Source organism: Thalia democratica, unplaced genomic scaffold (assembly GCF_965202585.1).
Source record: "Thalia democratica unplaced genomic scaffold, ktThaDemo2.hap1.1 HAP1_SCAFFOLD_81, whole genome shotgun sequence".
In the NCBI taxonomy this organism is placed as follows: domain Eukaryota; kingdom Metazoa; phylum Chordata; class Thaliacea; order Salpida; family Salpidae; genus Thalia; species Thalia democratica.
Window position 1 is genome coordinate 125,338 of NW_028139257.1, and position 17,209 is coordinate 142,546.

Genomic DNA, 17,209 nt, shown 5'->3' on the forward strand with positions numbered 1-17,209 from the left:
TAAGGATCAATGCAGTTTTTATACAATAAATTTTTGGACTTTCTTATGGCCTTAAAATCCATATGTGCCCTAAAATGAGTCAAAATGTAATAATTATTCAACTACAATGTGTATTAACAGAAATTATTTTGATTGTCTCTGAATTTTTTAGCAACAGCAACCCTAATATTCGTTCTAACACAGATATTTTTACAGAAGTTTATTTTAAAATGGAAGTAGGACCTGAATATAGTCCTGAAGCAGCGTCTGATTCAACAGAATCGATAGAAACAGACATGAATGATGAAAGAAAAGTTGAGAACCACGTTAAATTGTTTAGACAAAGGCAGCTTGGTGTGACCTTTTCAACAACTTATGTCTCTGTGAGTTGAAAATTGCCAGTTTTTAAATAAAGACATGTATTTCAGTAGCTTTTGCACAATTAGTGTTTTTGTTACAAAGTATTTTGTTTTAAACTTTTTTATTGTATGATAATTTGTATGTTAAGTGTTATAGATTATTTTGTTTTATTTTAAACAATATGAGTTTTATTTCATATGCATAGAAACTTATATAAACAACTATGTTCAAGTATTGTCAGTTTTAAAGAAAAAATAATGTATTTTCAGAAATGTATGAGGCTGATACAAAGAACAGATGATATGGATCTGTGTCAAATTGAGCCAGTAAACAAATCAGAAGTTTTTAACAAACTGACTGATTATTTTGAGAATGATCGGCCATTTGAGCATTCTGAGCTGGAAAGATACTTAAGTGTAAGTTTTTTTTAATAGATACTGTCGAACAAAATACTATAAAATTGAATAAAAACATATCTACATGTTAGTTTTGTAGGTTAATTTATGTGTAACAAATAACTGGTAAATTGATTTTTTTTATATAAAGAGACTTAATAAACAATGTTGTTTTTTAATTAGTTTCAATGTAACAAAGCACTTTGATTAAGTAGTAGTGAAACTAGATTAAATACTTTTATGTAATTCTATTTTATTGTATTTGTTGCTGTTCATACAGGTCAACTAAAAATACTATGCATTCAATTTTGTTTTTGCTCTAGCAGTTTGTATTTAAATTTGTTTATTAATTTAGTAGACCAACCATTTTTCAAAGTAAATAGCAATAAAAGTTTTCAAATTTTATAATGTATTTTTTAATTTTGTTGTAAATTATTTTTTAATGTCATGTTTTTGTCTCTACAGAAAGTAGACAAAGAAATAAAAAAAGAAATACAGGTTTCTGATGAGCTAGGTCCTGATAAGTTGTCTGAAAATCTCGAAAGATTTGTTTGTTTTGGTCATGTTGAAGTAAGTTTTGTTTAATAAAATATTTATATGACTTTTTTAAATAATCATTAGTCTTGATAATTGTGATTTAAAGACTTTTTATTCTTAAGTAATATTTAAAGACTTTTAACCACAACATTTAATTTTGTACAAATTATTTAGTGCAAGAACTATATTATTAAACAAATAAGTATTAAAATACTATATATTATACTTATAGTAATACCTTTGTTATATAAATTAAGATAATAATTAATTAAAAATTTAAGATACTAAGCACAGGGGTGTTACTTGCTGAACCAACTCAGGCTAGTTTGAAACGTTTTTTTTTTAAACTCCGGTTTGTTTGGACATTCTTCAAAGTATAAATGACTAGTTTCTATGATATAAAAATCTGATTTTGTTCTTGAACTTTTTTTACTCTTAAGTATATATTTATAATTATATGTTTATATAAAGTTTTATAGTTGTATATTTAATAATATTTAACCTTAATTAACTGTAATTTTAATCAAATGCTTATCTTGTAATACTTGTTTTAACTTTTTAAGGCTTAGGCTAGTTTGATGTAGCTCAGGCTGGAATTTTTGCTTCAAATAGTAGTAATTAAGATTTTTTGTTTTGAATACAACTATTCATACATATAGTTATTTCTTCCAACAGACCTTGTTCAGAATACTGACAAAAGACCTGCTTGGTTTGAGGAACAGAGATTACACAAAACCAAAACCTTACTCTTTACCTGAATTGCAATCAAGAGATACCAATTGTTGTATGGTGTTGCTTGAAATATTGAAGGATGTCCTCTGTAAAGTTGGTTTTGTTTAATAGACATCTAGAATAAAACTACCTAAATGTTTGTAACTTTTTCACTTAGTAACCTTTAAAAAGTTATTTAAACTAGGAAGTATAAAGTTTTAAAAGCTTGTCATAGTTTAAGTTGTTGAAATATAAACTATCAAAAATTGGAAATGATACTATTGTTTCATGTCATAGTTAAAAAAGATTTGAAGTTTAATCTTTTATTTTTAATACTTTTATCACCAACAGCACAACATAGTTGGAAAAGTCTTGGTCTTTTATTTTTTCAAATCAATAGTATTAGCATTTGATATTATTATCAATAAATTAGCTTTTGCTGAAATAATATTTTTCAGTGTGAATTTATATCATTGTCACACATATCAAACATGGAAATATTAAGAAGCAAAATTTTTATAAAAACTATGTTATTTAATTGTTGTTGAATAAATGAAAATTGAATTATAGCTAAAGATGAATAAGTATATTTTTTCAGTGTGAATTCATATCATGGTCCCACATAATATCAAACATGGAAATATTGGAAGCTATATTCTACTTGCTAACGAGCAAACAAGATTCGAGGTTGAAAGACCCTCTGGTAACACTGATCGATGCTTTGTTGTGTGGGAGGGACGAATTGGTTGTCATGCCCGTTGTCAAGTTGTACGAAATTAATGGTTTCAAGTAAGAACATATTTATATTTTGTAGAAGTAATTACAATTATTTTATTTTAGTTGTCAAGTTGTACGAAATTAATGGATACAAGTAAGAATGTATTGTATGAATAATTATAAGTTGTTTGTATTTAAAATTTAAGTTTACATATTTTTTTGTTGTAACAAATTAAAGGTTTTAAGATCGATCTTTGTGTATAATTTTTAACTTCAATATATGAATGCATTAGCTTACTAATAAAAATGAGATAGGTAAACACCAATAAATATTACTTTAGTTACTTATTTATACTCATAAATATTTACATGGTTATTACATTTGCATTGTATATAGTTACTTATTTTATATTTATATTGCACCCATATATATTTTTTTCACACAGTTATATAATAGCATGGATATATACACAAGATAACTCCCGAACACAATTCTGTTGCATATTAAATTAAATAAATAAAAATGTCATATGTGATACATCACATTTATTTTTGAAACATTTTATATAATCGAAATGATGCGATGGGTTACCACACAAGATACATTTCAAACAAAATTATCACATATTGAATGAAAATTAAAATTATTAAATAAAACAATATATAGTGAAATGATGAGGTGGGTATCCACGCAAGACACTTTTCAAACACAATTCTACCACATACTGAACGCGTTGTTGTCGGTCAACGAGTACTTGCACGTGGCTCACAGCTCTCTGGAAAAATATGACAATTGGCTGCAACAGTGCGAATTCAATGTGATCATGGAGAAAAATCACCGTTAGTTGCTATAGTTTAAAATAATTTAGAAAAGTATATTTAAAGGTCTGAGATAATAGTTTAGTCTGAACTGAAAAAAGCAGGGAAAAAGCTGAGTCAGCAAATTTTTTTAAACATTATTTTTAGTTTTTTAATATATACCCTTATCCCTATCCCACCTTACCCAAACACATTAATAAAAAATAATCAAAAAAATAAACTTTTGATAAAAAACTCATGAAAAAAAAAGTTTTTTTTGCTGACTCAGTAATTTTTTTGACATCATACTGATTTTTTAGTATAGTAGCCAATGTATTTTAATAAACTTGATAGTTACTACGTACTGAGTTTCTAATCAGCAAGATTTAATTTTGTAATTGTTTACTAGAAATAAGATCGTTAAGTAAATAGCATTGTTGTTATTAACTAATAGTAACTTGCTACCTGCCAAAACATATGAAAATACTTTGATTTAAGAAAATTATTTAGTTTTAATTATTATTTCTAAGAACATGAAAATTATTCCAGAATAAAGTTTTATACAAATAATGTTCATACACATCACATTTCGTTTAAAAATGATATCAGTTAAATAACAAAAAAATTACATCATCTAACAAGTTAGGTGTACATGATCAGATTTAAATAAAGCTTAATATTACTTACCTTTGTTTAAAATTCTAACTTAAACCAATAATTATTTTTCATAAATTTATTCAAACACTATTCCTTTTAAATCAATCTTTGTGTAAATTAAAACCTTTAAGAGTTTCTCCTCGACCAAAAGTCATGGATGAGCAATTTGTTGAAATTGGCGGGACGATCCATTTATGACGTCACTCACAGCAGGTCGTGCATGGAGCAACTTTTCAGGAGGATTAACGCTTGGGACGATTTCCAGCAGATGGTTGAGAACCACATTCGTGAGTATATATTTTATTTAAATAAATAAATAAATGTATATATATATATAATGTATAAGTGGGACGATTTCCAGCAGATGGTCGAGAACCACATTCGTGAGTAAAATATTAAATAAATATTTAGAAGTAGTTTTAATGTCGGGTGTTTTTTTATTTTTATGTTATTTTATTGTGTTTGCTTGAATTTAGCTTTAGTTTGCATGATAAGAATTCAATGTATATTTAATATTAAAAAACAGTTATTATTTTTTAAGTCATGTTTGTTTTATAACACCTCTTAATTTTTTACTTGGAATTGTTTTTTAGATAAAACTGTAAAAAGACCGTTTATCTTCACACGGATATATTTACTTAAAAAAGGATGTAATTTTTGGTCAAACAAAATTTCTACTAAATTACAGTATTAAATTGTATTTTATTTCAACAGTAGTTTCTTTGTATTATTTTAATAAAAAAATAGTTTTTTTAACATTTAAAAAATTGGTTTTCTCTAGAAAAATGGTTACTTTTTTTTTTTTTTAAATAATCAAATATTTTTGAATTATTATTTTATTAACCAAATATTTTTGTATAAAGTACATATAGGTTTTATGAACGATGAAATATACAACCACCTTTTAATGCATTACATAAGTGAGTTATTTATTTTGTTAAAATATAATTTAAAATAGTAAATTGTAACTACATTTTAAATAAGCTTTAGTTTAATGATAAAACATTAAAAAAAAAATAGTAGCAAATAGTTAATACAAAGTTAGCTAAGTATTTTTGAATTGATAAATGCATCAATGATAAAGTGATACCTACTTCAATAATAAAAAAATAGTTTTAAATTACAATTTTAAGCTACAATTAAAACAGGGTGTTTACGGAAATAATTTTTTTCAATTTGTAAATAAATATGTTAGTGTAAAATTACTTCAATAATTATGCCATGGTTGCCACACACTCAAACCAACTTGAATGTTTTGAAATTTTAAGGATTTTTGATAAACTTAGGCTGAGTTAGCTTTTTAAAGTTTTTTCTTTGCAGAGTTCAGGCTAAATAATTTTTTCTTAAATCTCAGGCTAATTTTATCACTCTAAACTCAACCGTTTACTATTTTTAGTTAACTTAGGTATTTTTTGTTATAAATAAGAATAAAAATATTTATAAAAAATAGGTTCATTTTCTTCACTTTACTTTACTATTTGTTTTTATTATTTTCCTGCTTGTGTTATAACAAACCTTTAGCTTGTTATTTTGAATATTTAAAAATTAACGCTTGATTAACATACCAATATTTAAGTTTTTTTAGTATTAGTAATATTTTTTTAATAATTTTATAAACTCAAACTGTTTTTTTTTGCATAATTTTTTTTTTCTTAACAATAAGATAATGAAACATTATCAACTAAACTTATCTTGCATGCTATTGTTTATGTGTTGTTTTTGATTAGTTAAATTTTCTGTTGGCAAATTCATTTTCGTTTATGTTATTCTTAATGTATAAAAGTTCTTAGAGATTTAAATTTAATTTAGATTTGTATGATTTTTTATCATTTAGGAAAATAAAATACAAGCTTTAATAGTATTTAGAGCACTTTTACAAAACTAGTTGCCATAGTTTTTTTCTAATAACTCTATCATAAATTAGATTGAGATTTATAAATCTATTAATGTGTTTTGTAGAATCTACTTAAGTTTATAATTTTACATTTTTTAAATAAAAAAGAAATATTAGCTGTAATTATTTAAAAGTGTTACATTAACTTTTTTTTTTTTAATCTATTTTCGTCAGATATAATTCTGTAAGAAATTTCAAAACTGAGAAAACCTATATTTCTTAAACACGTATTCCATTAATCATGTTTAACTTTAATAAATTTAAAAATTATTTTGTGTACAGTGTTTTTCTTAAGCATATACTCTCTTAACACCATTTACTCAAACAGACTTAATGGTTTACGTAAAAGTTAAATATTTTATAAATAGGCGAAAATGACGGGTTGTTATTCCAAATTGTCCTCTACAAAGAAAAAGCTCTGAGGGGAGATCTGTTCTTATTGTTAAGTCTTTTACTAAGTGGGAAAAGTAGAGATCAAGTAAGAATTTTGTTTATATTTAAATAAGATGCGTTGTATATCTTTATATAAGTATAAAAATGTTTTTTCTTACTTTTGAGTCTCTTATTGAGTGCGAAGTGCAGAGATGAAGTAATAATTTTATTTGCTTCTTAACTTATATGTGTTTTGTAGATATAAAAAGACGTAGATTTACTGTGCACAGTAAGATTTGTCAGGTTGAATTTTATTGTACATTTATTGAATAGTACAAGTAGTTTTGTTTAGATGTACGATAATTAAATTTCTCTAAATTGATATAGATTATATTTTTGTACAAAAAAACATTTAACATTAAATTTCATTTGTCAGGTACATTTTAAAACTTTTAAGTCATAGTTAACAAAAGTTGTAAAACTAAATATATTGATTATTTTTTAGTCAGTTGGACGTTTTTTAGTCAGTTTGGAATTTATAAATGTAAGTATTATTAGATAATATATAATTTATTGTGAAATAATTCTTAGGTAAGTTTGTAGTAATAAATTCAAAAATTGTTTCAAAAAATTATTAGATAATTGAAAAGAATTGTTTTTCATTAAGTTTGTTTTTAATTTAAAGTGTTTAAAGTTTTTTTGTATAGTTTTGACATTTAGTTTGCAAAGTTATGCCGCCTTTACTCAAAAAAATTTATAATTAAAACCTGAGGAATAAAATTATTTTCACAAATTTATTCCAAGAACAAGTCTTTGCATATATTAATTTTGTTTGAATGTTTTTGTTGATAATAAACAAGAACAAATAAAACTAGACCCAAATCCAAGTTATTGTCACTAAACAATCCCACCAGTCAATTTGCAACTAATTTGCATAACATCAGCATTGTAGCTTTATTGTTAAGCCACTGTATCTCAAATCTGTTGTAGCGTTGATGCTTTGTTATTACGTCACAATACTATAAATCTGATGTTTTTGCAGACACGTAGTACACGTCTATTGTTCAATTATTAATGTTAAGTATTAAAAGTGTTGAGTAATATGTTTTCATACTATAAGAAAAGTATTATAGTTCGATTAGTTAAAATCAGAACTTGTTGTTTCAAGAATATATCAACCTTAAACTATTTGAAAACTTTGTAGTTTTTATGAGTTGCTTTTATGATAAATTGTAAATATTGATAACTGTTAATATTTTAAAATAATAACTCTTTATATACATATTTACTAAAAATAAATTATTTTTTTTAAATCATATAGTATCTAATATATATATGCTACTATCACTTAATGTAGTTTAATAATTTTTTAAAATATTGATGACTTAATTTTTTTAATTATAATTCAAGAATTTTTAAAATTTAATGTCAAGAAAACAAAATATGTGCAAATTGAGTAGTTTATTGATTTTTTAATTACAATAAAATTTTCAAGCATTATAAACTTAATAGTGACTTAACTAAGAAATAACAAGGGGAATTTTATAAACTTGGATTAGTCATGTTGATTAGAACAAATTTTAATAGTAATTAATTGAATGATAAAATTTATTAACAAGTAAATTCTTAAGTAGCAGTAAAGTTACATTATTGATCAGTTTAAACATGTATAGATATTAATATTGTATGTTTTTTTTTTTAATTTACTAAACTGTAATGTTTATTAAATCTTTTTCTATATGATTTTTTTTTTGGTAAAACTTATTTATCATTTTAAAAATGTTTAGGTAGTTATCATACATCTAACTTTTTTTAATACCATCCTAGTTTAGTACATAAATTAAATATGTTTTTATAGAAATGTTATTACTGTTAAATGTTATACAAGATTGCTACAAGAAATAGTAATATATGTTGTACTGCATAAAATTTACATGCCCACAAAATAAATAGTAGTTTTACTTATATTGTTTCTAACTATAAAATATTTTTCTCATTTAATTTACTAATGTAAAGATTTCAATTGGTTTTGTTTTTCATTACAGAAGTAAACAGTGAAGTGTTTTAATGATGTTTTAAGTTTAAACAAACAACAAAGTAAAAGTATTAAGTTTGTAATAACTAAGTAGTTTAGAGGCTTAAGTCAATTAATAAATGGTAAATGTAATTAAACATTAAGTTTAATTTAACCTGAAAAAATAAACTAAACATAAAATATGGTAACTAATTGAAGTGTAATAATTTGTAAGTTTTGTTTATTTTAATGTAGCCGAATTATAGATGAAAAAAATACTAACATTATTCTGAGTAAACTGAAAAATATGTTTTTTACATGAGTATTTTATTACTTATTCTAAAGATATTCTTAGCTATTTTGTTGATATTAAGTATAATTCAAAAGCATTATATTATTTAGGTCATAATATATCATATTTCAAAATTGAAATAAATATGATCTAAAATTAGTTTAAGTGTTCTTGGTATATTTTTATTTAGGTTACCAGTTAAAACGTTTATATGAAAATTATATTCAACAGAATTAAAAGAAAACATTGTATTATTTAATAATTTAGATCATAATAATTTATCGAGTTTTTTTATAAAGTTGTTTACTCAGTAACATTTTAACGTTAAAAAACAAAATTTATCAAGTAATATATAAATATTGTTTTTATATAAAATTAATAAGTTATTTAAAGTCCATCTCTCTATAATGTAGGTCTAAGTGGAAAATTTTACTTAAGTACTTTGGTATATTGATACTGTTTTTTATAAATAAAGTGCATACTTAAAGATTTAAACTCAATAAACATATATTTTATATTTGCTATTTCTTACACTTAAAAGAAAAATAGTTACTTTTACTATTACTAAGAATAATATGTTTTGAAAGTTTGAAGCAGAAATGAAGATATCACGAAATTAAAAAAAAATCCAGTCATGAATTAAAACTGTATTGTTTTCTGCATAGTAGCTACCTTATTACGTCACAATAAGAAAAATATCACTTTTTTTGTTGTTTTTACTAAAGCGTGCAATAATATTATTGCTTTGGTATAACTTGTTCTTAAATAAAGTTTTGTAATTTTAGTTTACTTATTTTATAGTCTCAAGCACTGTAATAAGTAATCTTAACTAAGTAAAAATTTAACAACGGTTATAAAAAAGGAGTTTAAGTAGCTTCAAAATTGTTTTGTTTTGTGCAATGTGGTTATTTTATGATGTCACAATAAAAACATATCTCACTTTTTGTCAATTTAAATAAAACGTGCCATAATTATAACTTACTGGTATAATTTTTTATTGTAGTAGAAATGTTCTATAGTAAATATAATGTAGTTGTTTTCCAGTCGTAAACAGTATAATAAATAAAGTTAAACTAAGTAATAATATAATAATGATTGTAATAAAACGACGAATTAAACTTGTTTTTTTGTGCATAACAGTTATGTTGTTAAGTCACAATAAGAAAATCTCAAATTTTTTTTTAGTTTGATAACTCAAATGTTGTGGAAAAAGTTACTCTGATGTTTTTATTGTTGTTGTACAAGTTAGTATATATATAAATTTGGTAAACTATATACAAACTATATTGAATAGAGTTATAACTTTTTCACTGTTTAACTTTTTTTTAATTCAAATCACAGAATGAATCAAAATTTTGTTCTTTATTAATTATTTATAAGACACTATTTAAACGCTAAAAATCAAACTTGATACAAATATATATATATATATATACTTTCTATATTTGTATTACAAAAATGATGATATGCTATAATTGAATATCATTAGAACAATAAAAAAACTTTTAGAAAATAGTTAAATAAAAAAAAAATATTTATTATGACATGCCAAATAAATTTAAAAAAATTTAGCTTGCTTAATTAAATAAAAATCAGTAGAAGTCACTTTACATAGAAATGTATACTTTTTATGTATAATCAATAAATTTTTTAACATTTCTTTATTGTAGTTCTAAGTGAAAAACTTATACTTAAGTACTTTAGTATATTGATAATATTATTTATTAATCTACAAAGTACATACTTTAAAATTTAAACTTATGTACAAGTTTATATTAAATCTTTTATTAGTCACTCTTTATTGAAAAAATAGTTAACATTTTTCACTACTACTTAAATAAGTTTACTTTTTATGTTTGAAGCAACATTGTCGAGGTATCATAAAATTTTACAATAAAACAAAAAAAAAACTTTGAATATATTTTTAATTTGTTTTGCAGTTATTTTTTTACGTCACAATAAAGAAATCTCATTCATAATCCTAATTTTAATGTATTTGTTTCTGGGCGTAAACAGTATAATAAACAAGATAAAAAACTCAGTAAAAGTTTGATAAAAACTGTAATAAAAGGTGTTAAAGTACTTTTTAAAGTTGGTTTGTTTTGTTTTCTGCATTGTGGTTGTCTTCTAACGTCACAACAAAAAAATCTCACTTTTTTATTTTAACATGTGATAGTTTTATTGTTGTGGATTGTATTATACTAATGTTTCTATTGTTGTAAAATAAGTTTATTACATTATATATTATAATCATTTAAATTAATTTTAGATCATATATATTTCAATATTGAAATATTTTATTTAATGACCTAAGTAATTTATTATATTATATATTTTGTATATTATAGAACTAATTCTAAGTTTCCTAATTTTTTTATTTTACTTTCCTTGACTGTTTCTGTTTATTTCGAAATATATTGTACGTATCTTTAAAATTTGTTTTTACATGAATAATATTTATAGGACTGTGACATTTTCGCACGTATATAAAAACGATGTTGTTTATTTGTTTAACATTTTTTGAATTTTCTGGTGAAAACATTTATTATTCTATTTACATAAAACAAAAACTTGATGAAAATAGTCATATATTAATTTAAGTTACCAAATAACTTTAAATTATCGTATTGATAAAATCACTTTTTTAACTTTAAAAGTTACTTAAAATTATATCAAATGTTTTTAAGTTTAACTATAAATAAGTTTTAAATTAACCATAGTATATGTTTTCTACAAGTATTTAACATTTGAAAAATTGTCATGTATCTTATATTTGAAAGTTGGGGTTTTTAAACCTATAACAAGTAGTAAAAAATTACTAGTTCGTTTATACATTTTTAAGATTTTTAGTATAAGAATTAGATTCTATAAAAACAACTAACAAAATCTAATATATATTGAACTATTTTTGAAGTTTGTTTATGTTTTCTTTCATAACTGATGGCTCAGTATCTGCAAGACCCGTTAACTTATTTTTTTGTCTTAAGCCCTTATTAGTCTTAATCATTCTAATGGTATAGTAATCACTTAAATAGTAGCTTAAACTAAAAACAACCGGTTATAATTTACACAGCACAGTTTAATCAACAATATTTAATAACAAATGTGATTTAAAAAATACGTATTAACTCAAGTAAAATTATACAAAAAGTTGATAAAGCTAAAGAATAATTCAATAATTTCTTTAATAAGCAACAAAGTTTAATCTATAATTTGGTACTTCTTTTAAAGCAACAAATTCACTAAAGTTAAAACACTCAACTGCAATCCACTCAGAGTTCCAATTCAATAAGATTTCATCAACCAGAGTTCATCAATAACTGACCGTTGCTACAACAAGAATAGCATTTTGTATTAAAAATTCGTCGTTAAGCAAACGTCATAGTGCTTTAATAAATTTAAACTTGTTAGTGTTTACAACTAGTTATTTTGTAAACTTATTAACTATTATCACAACGCAGGGCAGATAGCGTTACACTTTTTTACTTCAAACTAAAAGGAACTTGAACTGTATAAATTATTTACAACTTAAGTTTTACAACAATATTTAAGCATTCTGTATTTTCAATCAAGTATTTAAACTTTTTTTTAGTGTTTATGTTTTAAAATGTATGTGTTTAAATAATTGTGTCTAAGAAAACTTACTGTATTAATATGAATTAGTTACTATATGTGCATGACTCATGATAAAACTGTTAACTTATTCATTGTCTTACATATACAAGGTATAAAACTTTAATTGTTTTAAAACAATATTTTTGGTATTGACTAAAGTATATCATGAACATAAAAACTGAGTATGTAATGAAATAATCTACTAAAATTGTTAAGCATTTATATATTTCAGTATTGATTATGAATAAATAATTTTTTTGTCATATAATGTAGTTATCATATCATATTAAATTAACTTTTAACAGTTATTGTTTTTAATTTTGTATTTATACTTGTTAGTTTTATGATTTCCTTATAAGCTTATATACGCGATTATGTTAAGAAACAATACTACTAATATTGTAAAGCATTTAATTTTTTTAGTGGTGTAATTGAAAAAACAAACACTTTCTAGTCATATAGAATATGGTTATCAATTAATATTAGGTTTACTTCGTTAGTTATTGATTTTAATTTAGTACTTAAAATTATAAGTCTTATTACTTCCTTATAAGCTTATATACGCAAGTTTGTTTACTTATAATAGTAAAAACCTTTCCAAAATAATTAAAGCACTTTACTAAATTTTTATTCCATAGTTGTTGAAGCATGCATAAACTTTAAAACATTTTAAAATAATTAGTTTGTAGTGATGCTTGGTACATAAACATAATTAAGTTTTTTTTCTGTAAAACACTAATTTAAAAAAATATTTGTAATGAATTAAATTAATCAAGTTTATTGAAATAAAGCTTGTTATCTTAGTTACTTATAAATTCTTTTGATATGATTTTTAAAGATTTTCATTCAAAGAAATCTATTTTTAATAAATAAGGCCATGGGGGGGGTCCAACATTTTTTTTTACAAAAATTAACTTTGGCTTTTATATGAAAGCTTTAAGTACAAACTACAAGCCAATTTTTATAGAGTTCAAAAATATCATTTAACTTTTGAGATATTTAATTTTTTGTAAAAATTTTCCATGTAAACGTATGGACCGCAAATTTTTCGGGGTCAATTTTCTCGGAAATTTTAAAATTAACTAAAAATCTATCTCCTCCTTCATTTTTCAAGCAATCTTCTTCAAATTTTTAGGAAACGTTGCTTATAATAAAAGGAAAAAAAGTTACTTTAGAATTTTAGTAATTTAAAAAAATAAAAATTTTATCAAAAAAAATTAAAAAAAAAAGTGTTTTTTTTTCAAAAAAAAAAAATTTACAATTTTTTTTAAATTCCAAAGTAGCGTTTTTTGTTATTGTATAAAGATTAGACTGTGAAAGTTTGAAGAAGATTGCTTGAAAAATGTAGGAGGAGATAGATTTTAAATAAAATAGTCTTTTTTCGCTGTTTTAGTTTTCCCTTCCCATAGGGAACCTATTATGTGGCCCAACTTTGACTAGTCATATCTCAAAAAATATTTTGAATTTTTTAATACAATAAAAAGCATCTTGAAGCTTAGAAAAAACTCTATAAAATAAGATCAGCTTGTAAAAAACATGGTTTATCACCCCCCCCTTATGGCCTTAAGTGTTAAAGACAAAAATCAAACAAAAACATTTTCACCCTTTTTTTTTCATAGGTACAAAATGTATTACAGAAATCAAAGTTTTGATAAGACACTAGTGTTTTTATTTTATTAGTTTGTAATTTTAATTTATAAATTTATATAATAAAATTACTATTTGTTTTATAACAGTTATATTTAAAAATTCGTTTAATATTATAGATACAATTTACTAGACACTTCAGGATTGTCAGCCAAGTATTTATATTAGTAATACTTTTAACTTTTTTGTTTGTTTTAGATTCAAAAGTTATTTGACACATCTAAATTACTAGCGAAACTACTCCATGTATTTAAAAATAAACTTAATTGTTTTTATATTCATTATTTTTTATATTACAGGTACAAAACTTAATAAATACATCAGGATTACTAGCAAAACTGTTACACACTTTTATTTTAATAATATTTTTATTTTTTTACATTTTAGGTCCAGAATCTACTAGACACATCCGGGCTACTAGCAAAACTACCCCACGTATTCGATGACGTAGTTTGGAGGGATTTCCAAGGTCACCACAGGTTGTTCGTGCAAGGAGCCAATGACGAAGACGCTGACCTGGTTTGTTTGTGACGTCATAATATAAAAAGTGTTATTAATTTGTTAACAGGGTTGCTCTGAGTATATATTTTTATTATAAGAACTTAATCTTTAGTTTTAAGAATATTAGAACAAATGAATTATATGGTTGTTTATGTTAATTAAACTTCAATAATTACTTTTTTATTCAAAAAAAATGTTTGTTAAGGTCAAGTTTTCGAAAACTACATACTCAAAAGTAGATATTCATGTTAAATTACGTTTAAATATTATTGAAATAATCAATTATGTTTCTACTAAATGATATAGACAAAATGATTAATAAGAAAAACTTGTATAGACTTTCTTACAGAATATGTTTGTGAAAATTCAGTTCCTGAGATTCATATACTCAGTTGCCGACAGTCATGTAAACAGATATTTGCTTCTTTCTCCGGAAGATAGACTTCAACTGAAAAATATCTATGGTATTTTGTTAGCATGTAAAATTTTGAAATTTTTGTTACTAGTTTAATAATAACATAGAACTATTTTTTGAGATTACAATTAACTAAAGATACAATTATAATTTATAATTTTTTAAAACTAATTGTTCACATGGTATATAATTTTTACATATATTTTGTAAAATAAAGTTTTGATAACAATTAAAGTTTAAGCAAAAATAGCCTACGGTCATTTTATTTTTTTCAGAAACAAATCCGGAAGCCGTGGTTTTCCCAGAAGGGCTGAAAAAATTAATTGAAATGGACAAATTAAAAAAACTGTTGAGTAAAAAGAAAAGTAAAAGAACAAATTCACCAGTGCCTAACATTCGAGATATCGACCCAGGTTCGTAAAAAACTAAAACTGTTATTTGTTGTATAACTTACTGATTTAAATTGAATTTAAACGAATAGAAAAATGGGCTAACTATAAAATTTGTTTTACAATTTTTAAACGTACAACACTTAACTCAACTTTCTAGTTATCTTTTTTTTTTCCCATTGTAACATATAGATGTAAAGTAAAATTATTAGGTTATTAAGTTCCAAAGAACCCAAAATATTGTTGATTTGCATTTTCTTACTTATCAAATATGCTGATAAATAAATTGAGCATAAGTAAAACACTTTTAAGCAGAGTATTGTTACATTTAAGTAAAAGAGTTACAAATCAGTACACATTTTAAATATTTTAATATCAGAAAATTGATTCATGACCTTGCCACACTTTGTCTAGATAAAACCAGTTTGAGTTTACTTATAATTCAATAATTGTATTAATATTTGTATTTTTTTCAACAGAATTTGTCAATATAGAAGCGCGATTGGCCGCAGCCCAGAACGAAATAAACGAAGTAAGGAACCAAGAAAACCCAGCTCAAGATCAGAACATTGATAATGATAACCACAATGAATTGAGGGAATTGGTGAATCAAAACGAACAGATGGAACTAGATAATAATGAAGTTATTGAAAATAATAACGAAGTCATGGATTTAGCTGATAGATTCGTTCAACTCGAAAATAGATCGCAAGATGATAATAGGGTAGATCAAGGTAAATAAAAACAATTAAAAACAAAAGAGATTTAATGCTACTTATGATTTGCCTCATATTTAAAATGTTTTTATTTAGAGTAGTTCTCTTCTAAAAACTCAATTAGTTGTAAGTAATTGGCAGAATAAATCAAGGTAAAAAACAAACCATACACAAGTTTTTATAAAAAATAAACTTAATTATATCTTGTATTTATACTTAATTATATTCATATTTGTTAAAAAGTAGAACAAATTGAAAACAAATATAATAATTGAGTGGAGTTAATATTTTTATTTAGAACCCAACAATCAAGTTCAACAAGGTCAAAATGAAGAAATTGTAGTTTCAATGCGACTAAATCGAGTTCAAAACAATCAAGATATATATAAAAGAGGTTTGTTTAAATTGGTATGTAATACTGTAGTTGTAATACAAATGAATAAATGCAAAGAGCTGAAAAATTGTTTATTATTTGATGATAAAAATTTTAAAAATTTCAATTGAGTACTCCTTAACACGACTCAAAAAAAATTTTACAATAAAAATAGTACATTTTCAATAATAAAACTGTTTTAAAAAATCATAGAAAATAAACTGTCTCAATTCTTTTACAAAACAACAGACGCAGAGATCTTTCGTTTATTATATAAACATTTTTTAGTATGGTTTTTTAGACCATTACACGTAGATCACAATATTCAAAGTTGTCCAATCTCTACTTAAAAAAAAAACTATCTTCAAACAATTCATTTATATTGTAAAACATTTAACAAATTCTTCCACACAGACCGCCAACGATACCTGATCTCACTGCGCAACAAGTTCGAGTTCGCTCAGCGCGCGAGGAACTTCGGGGAGGACGGGTTCAGGCCGACCGGAGCAGAAAGTAGGGAGGCCGCGGTGGAAGCGAGGGAGCGGAGAGCGGCGCAGGAGCTGATCAGGGCGGCCGTGGAAGAGGGAGCGGGTCACGGGAACGTCCCGCCGACGCGGAAGAAGAAATGAGGATTGTCAGGCAGGGAGAGGGGTGGGCCGCGTGGCGCGCCGTGGACAGGCTGGTGGAAGAGAAGAAGGAAACGAGGTACAACGGGAGGAGGAGCGGGGATTTACAAGGAGACGATCTGTGGAAGGTGAACCGGGACATATACGTGCTGGAGCAGCTACTGGAGAACCACGGGAGGATCTATAGGCACGACTACAAGT

At 24.4% G+C, this 17,209-nt stretch overlaps 1 protein-coding gene across 1 annotated transcript; it reads left to right on the plus strand.

Annotated features, from left to right (window-relative positions):
* The first annotated feature begins 633 nt into the window (after positions 1-633).
* On the plus strand, positions 634-17,131 carry LOC145845561 (uncharacterized). Its single transcript, XM_082952751.1, has 13 exons — positions 634-755; positions 1,200-1,304; positions 1,947-2,096; positions 2,581-2,771; positions 3,367-3,539; positions 4,286-4,441; positions 6,417-6,526; positions 14,376-14,507; positions 14,839-14,953; positions 15,180-15,317; positions 15,773-16,027; positions 16,308-16,403; positions 16,797-17,131. The coding sequence occupies exons 1-13, from the start codon at positions 642-644 to the stop codon at positions 17,009-17,011; spliced, it is 1,950 nt and encodes a 649-aa protein (XP_082808877.1). The 5' UTR covers positions 634-641; the 3' UTR covers positions 17,012-17,131.
* The last annotated feature ends 78 nt before the right edge of the window (positions 17,132-17,209 follow it).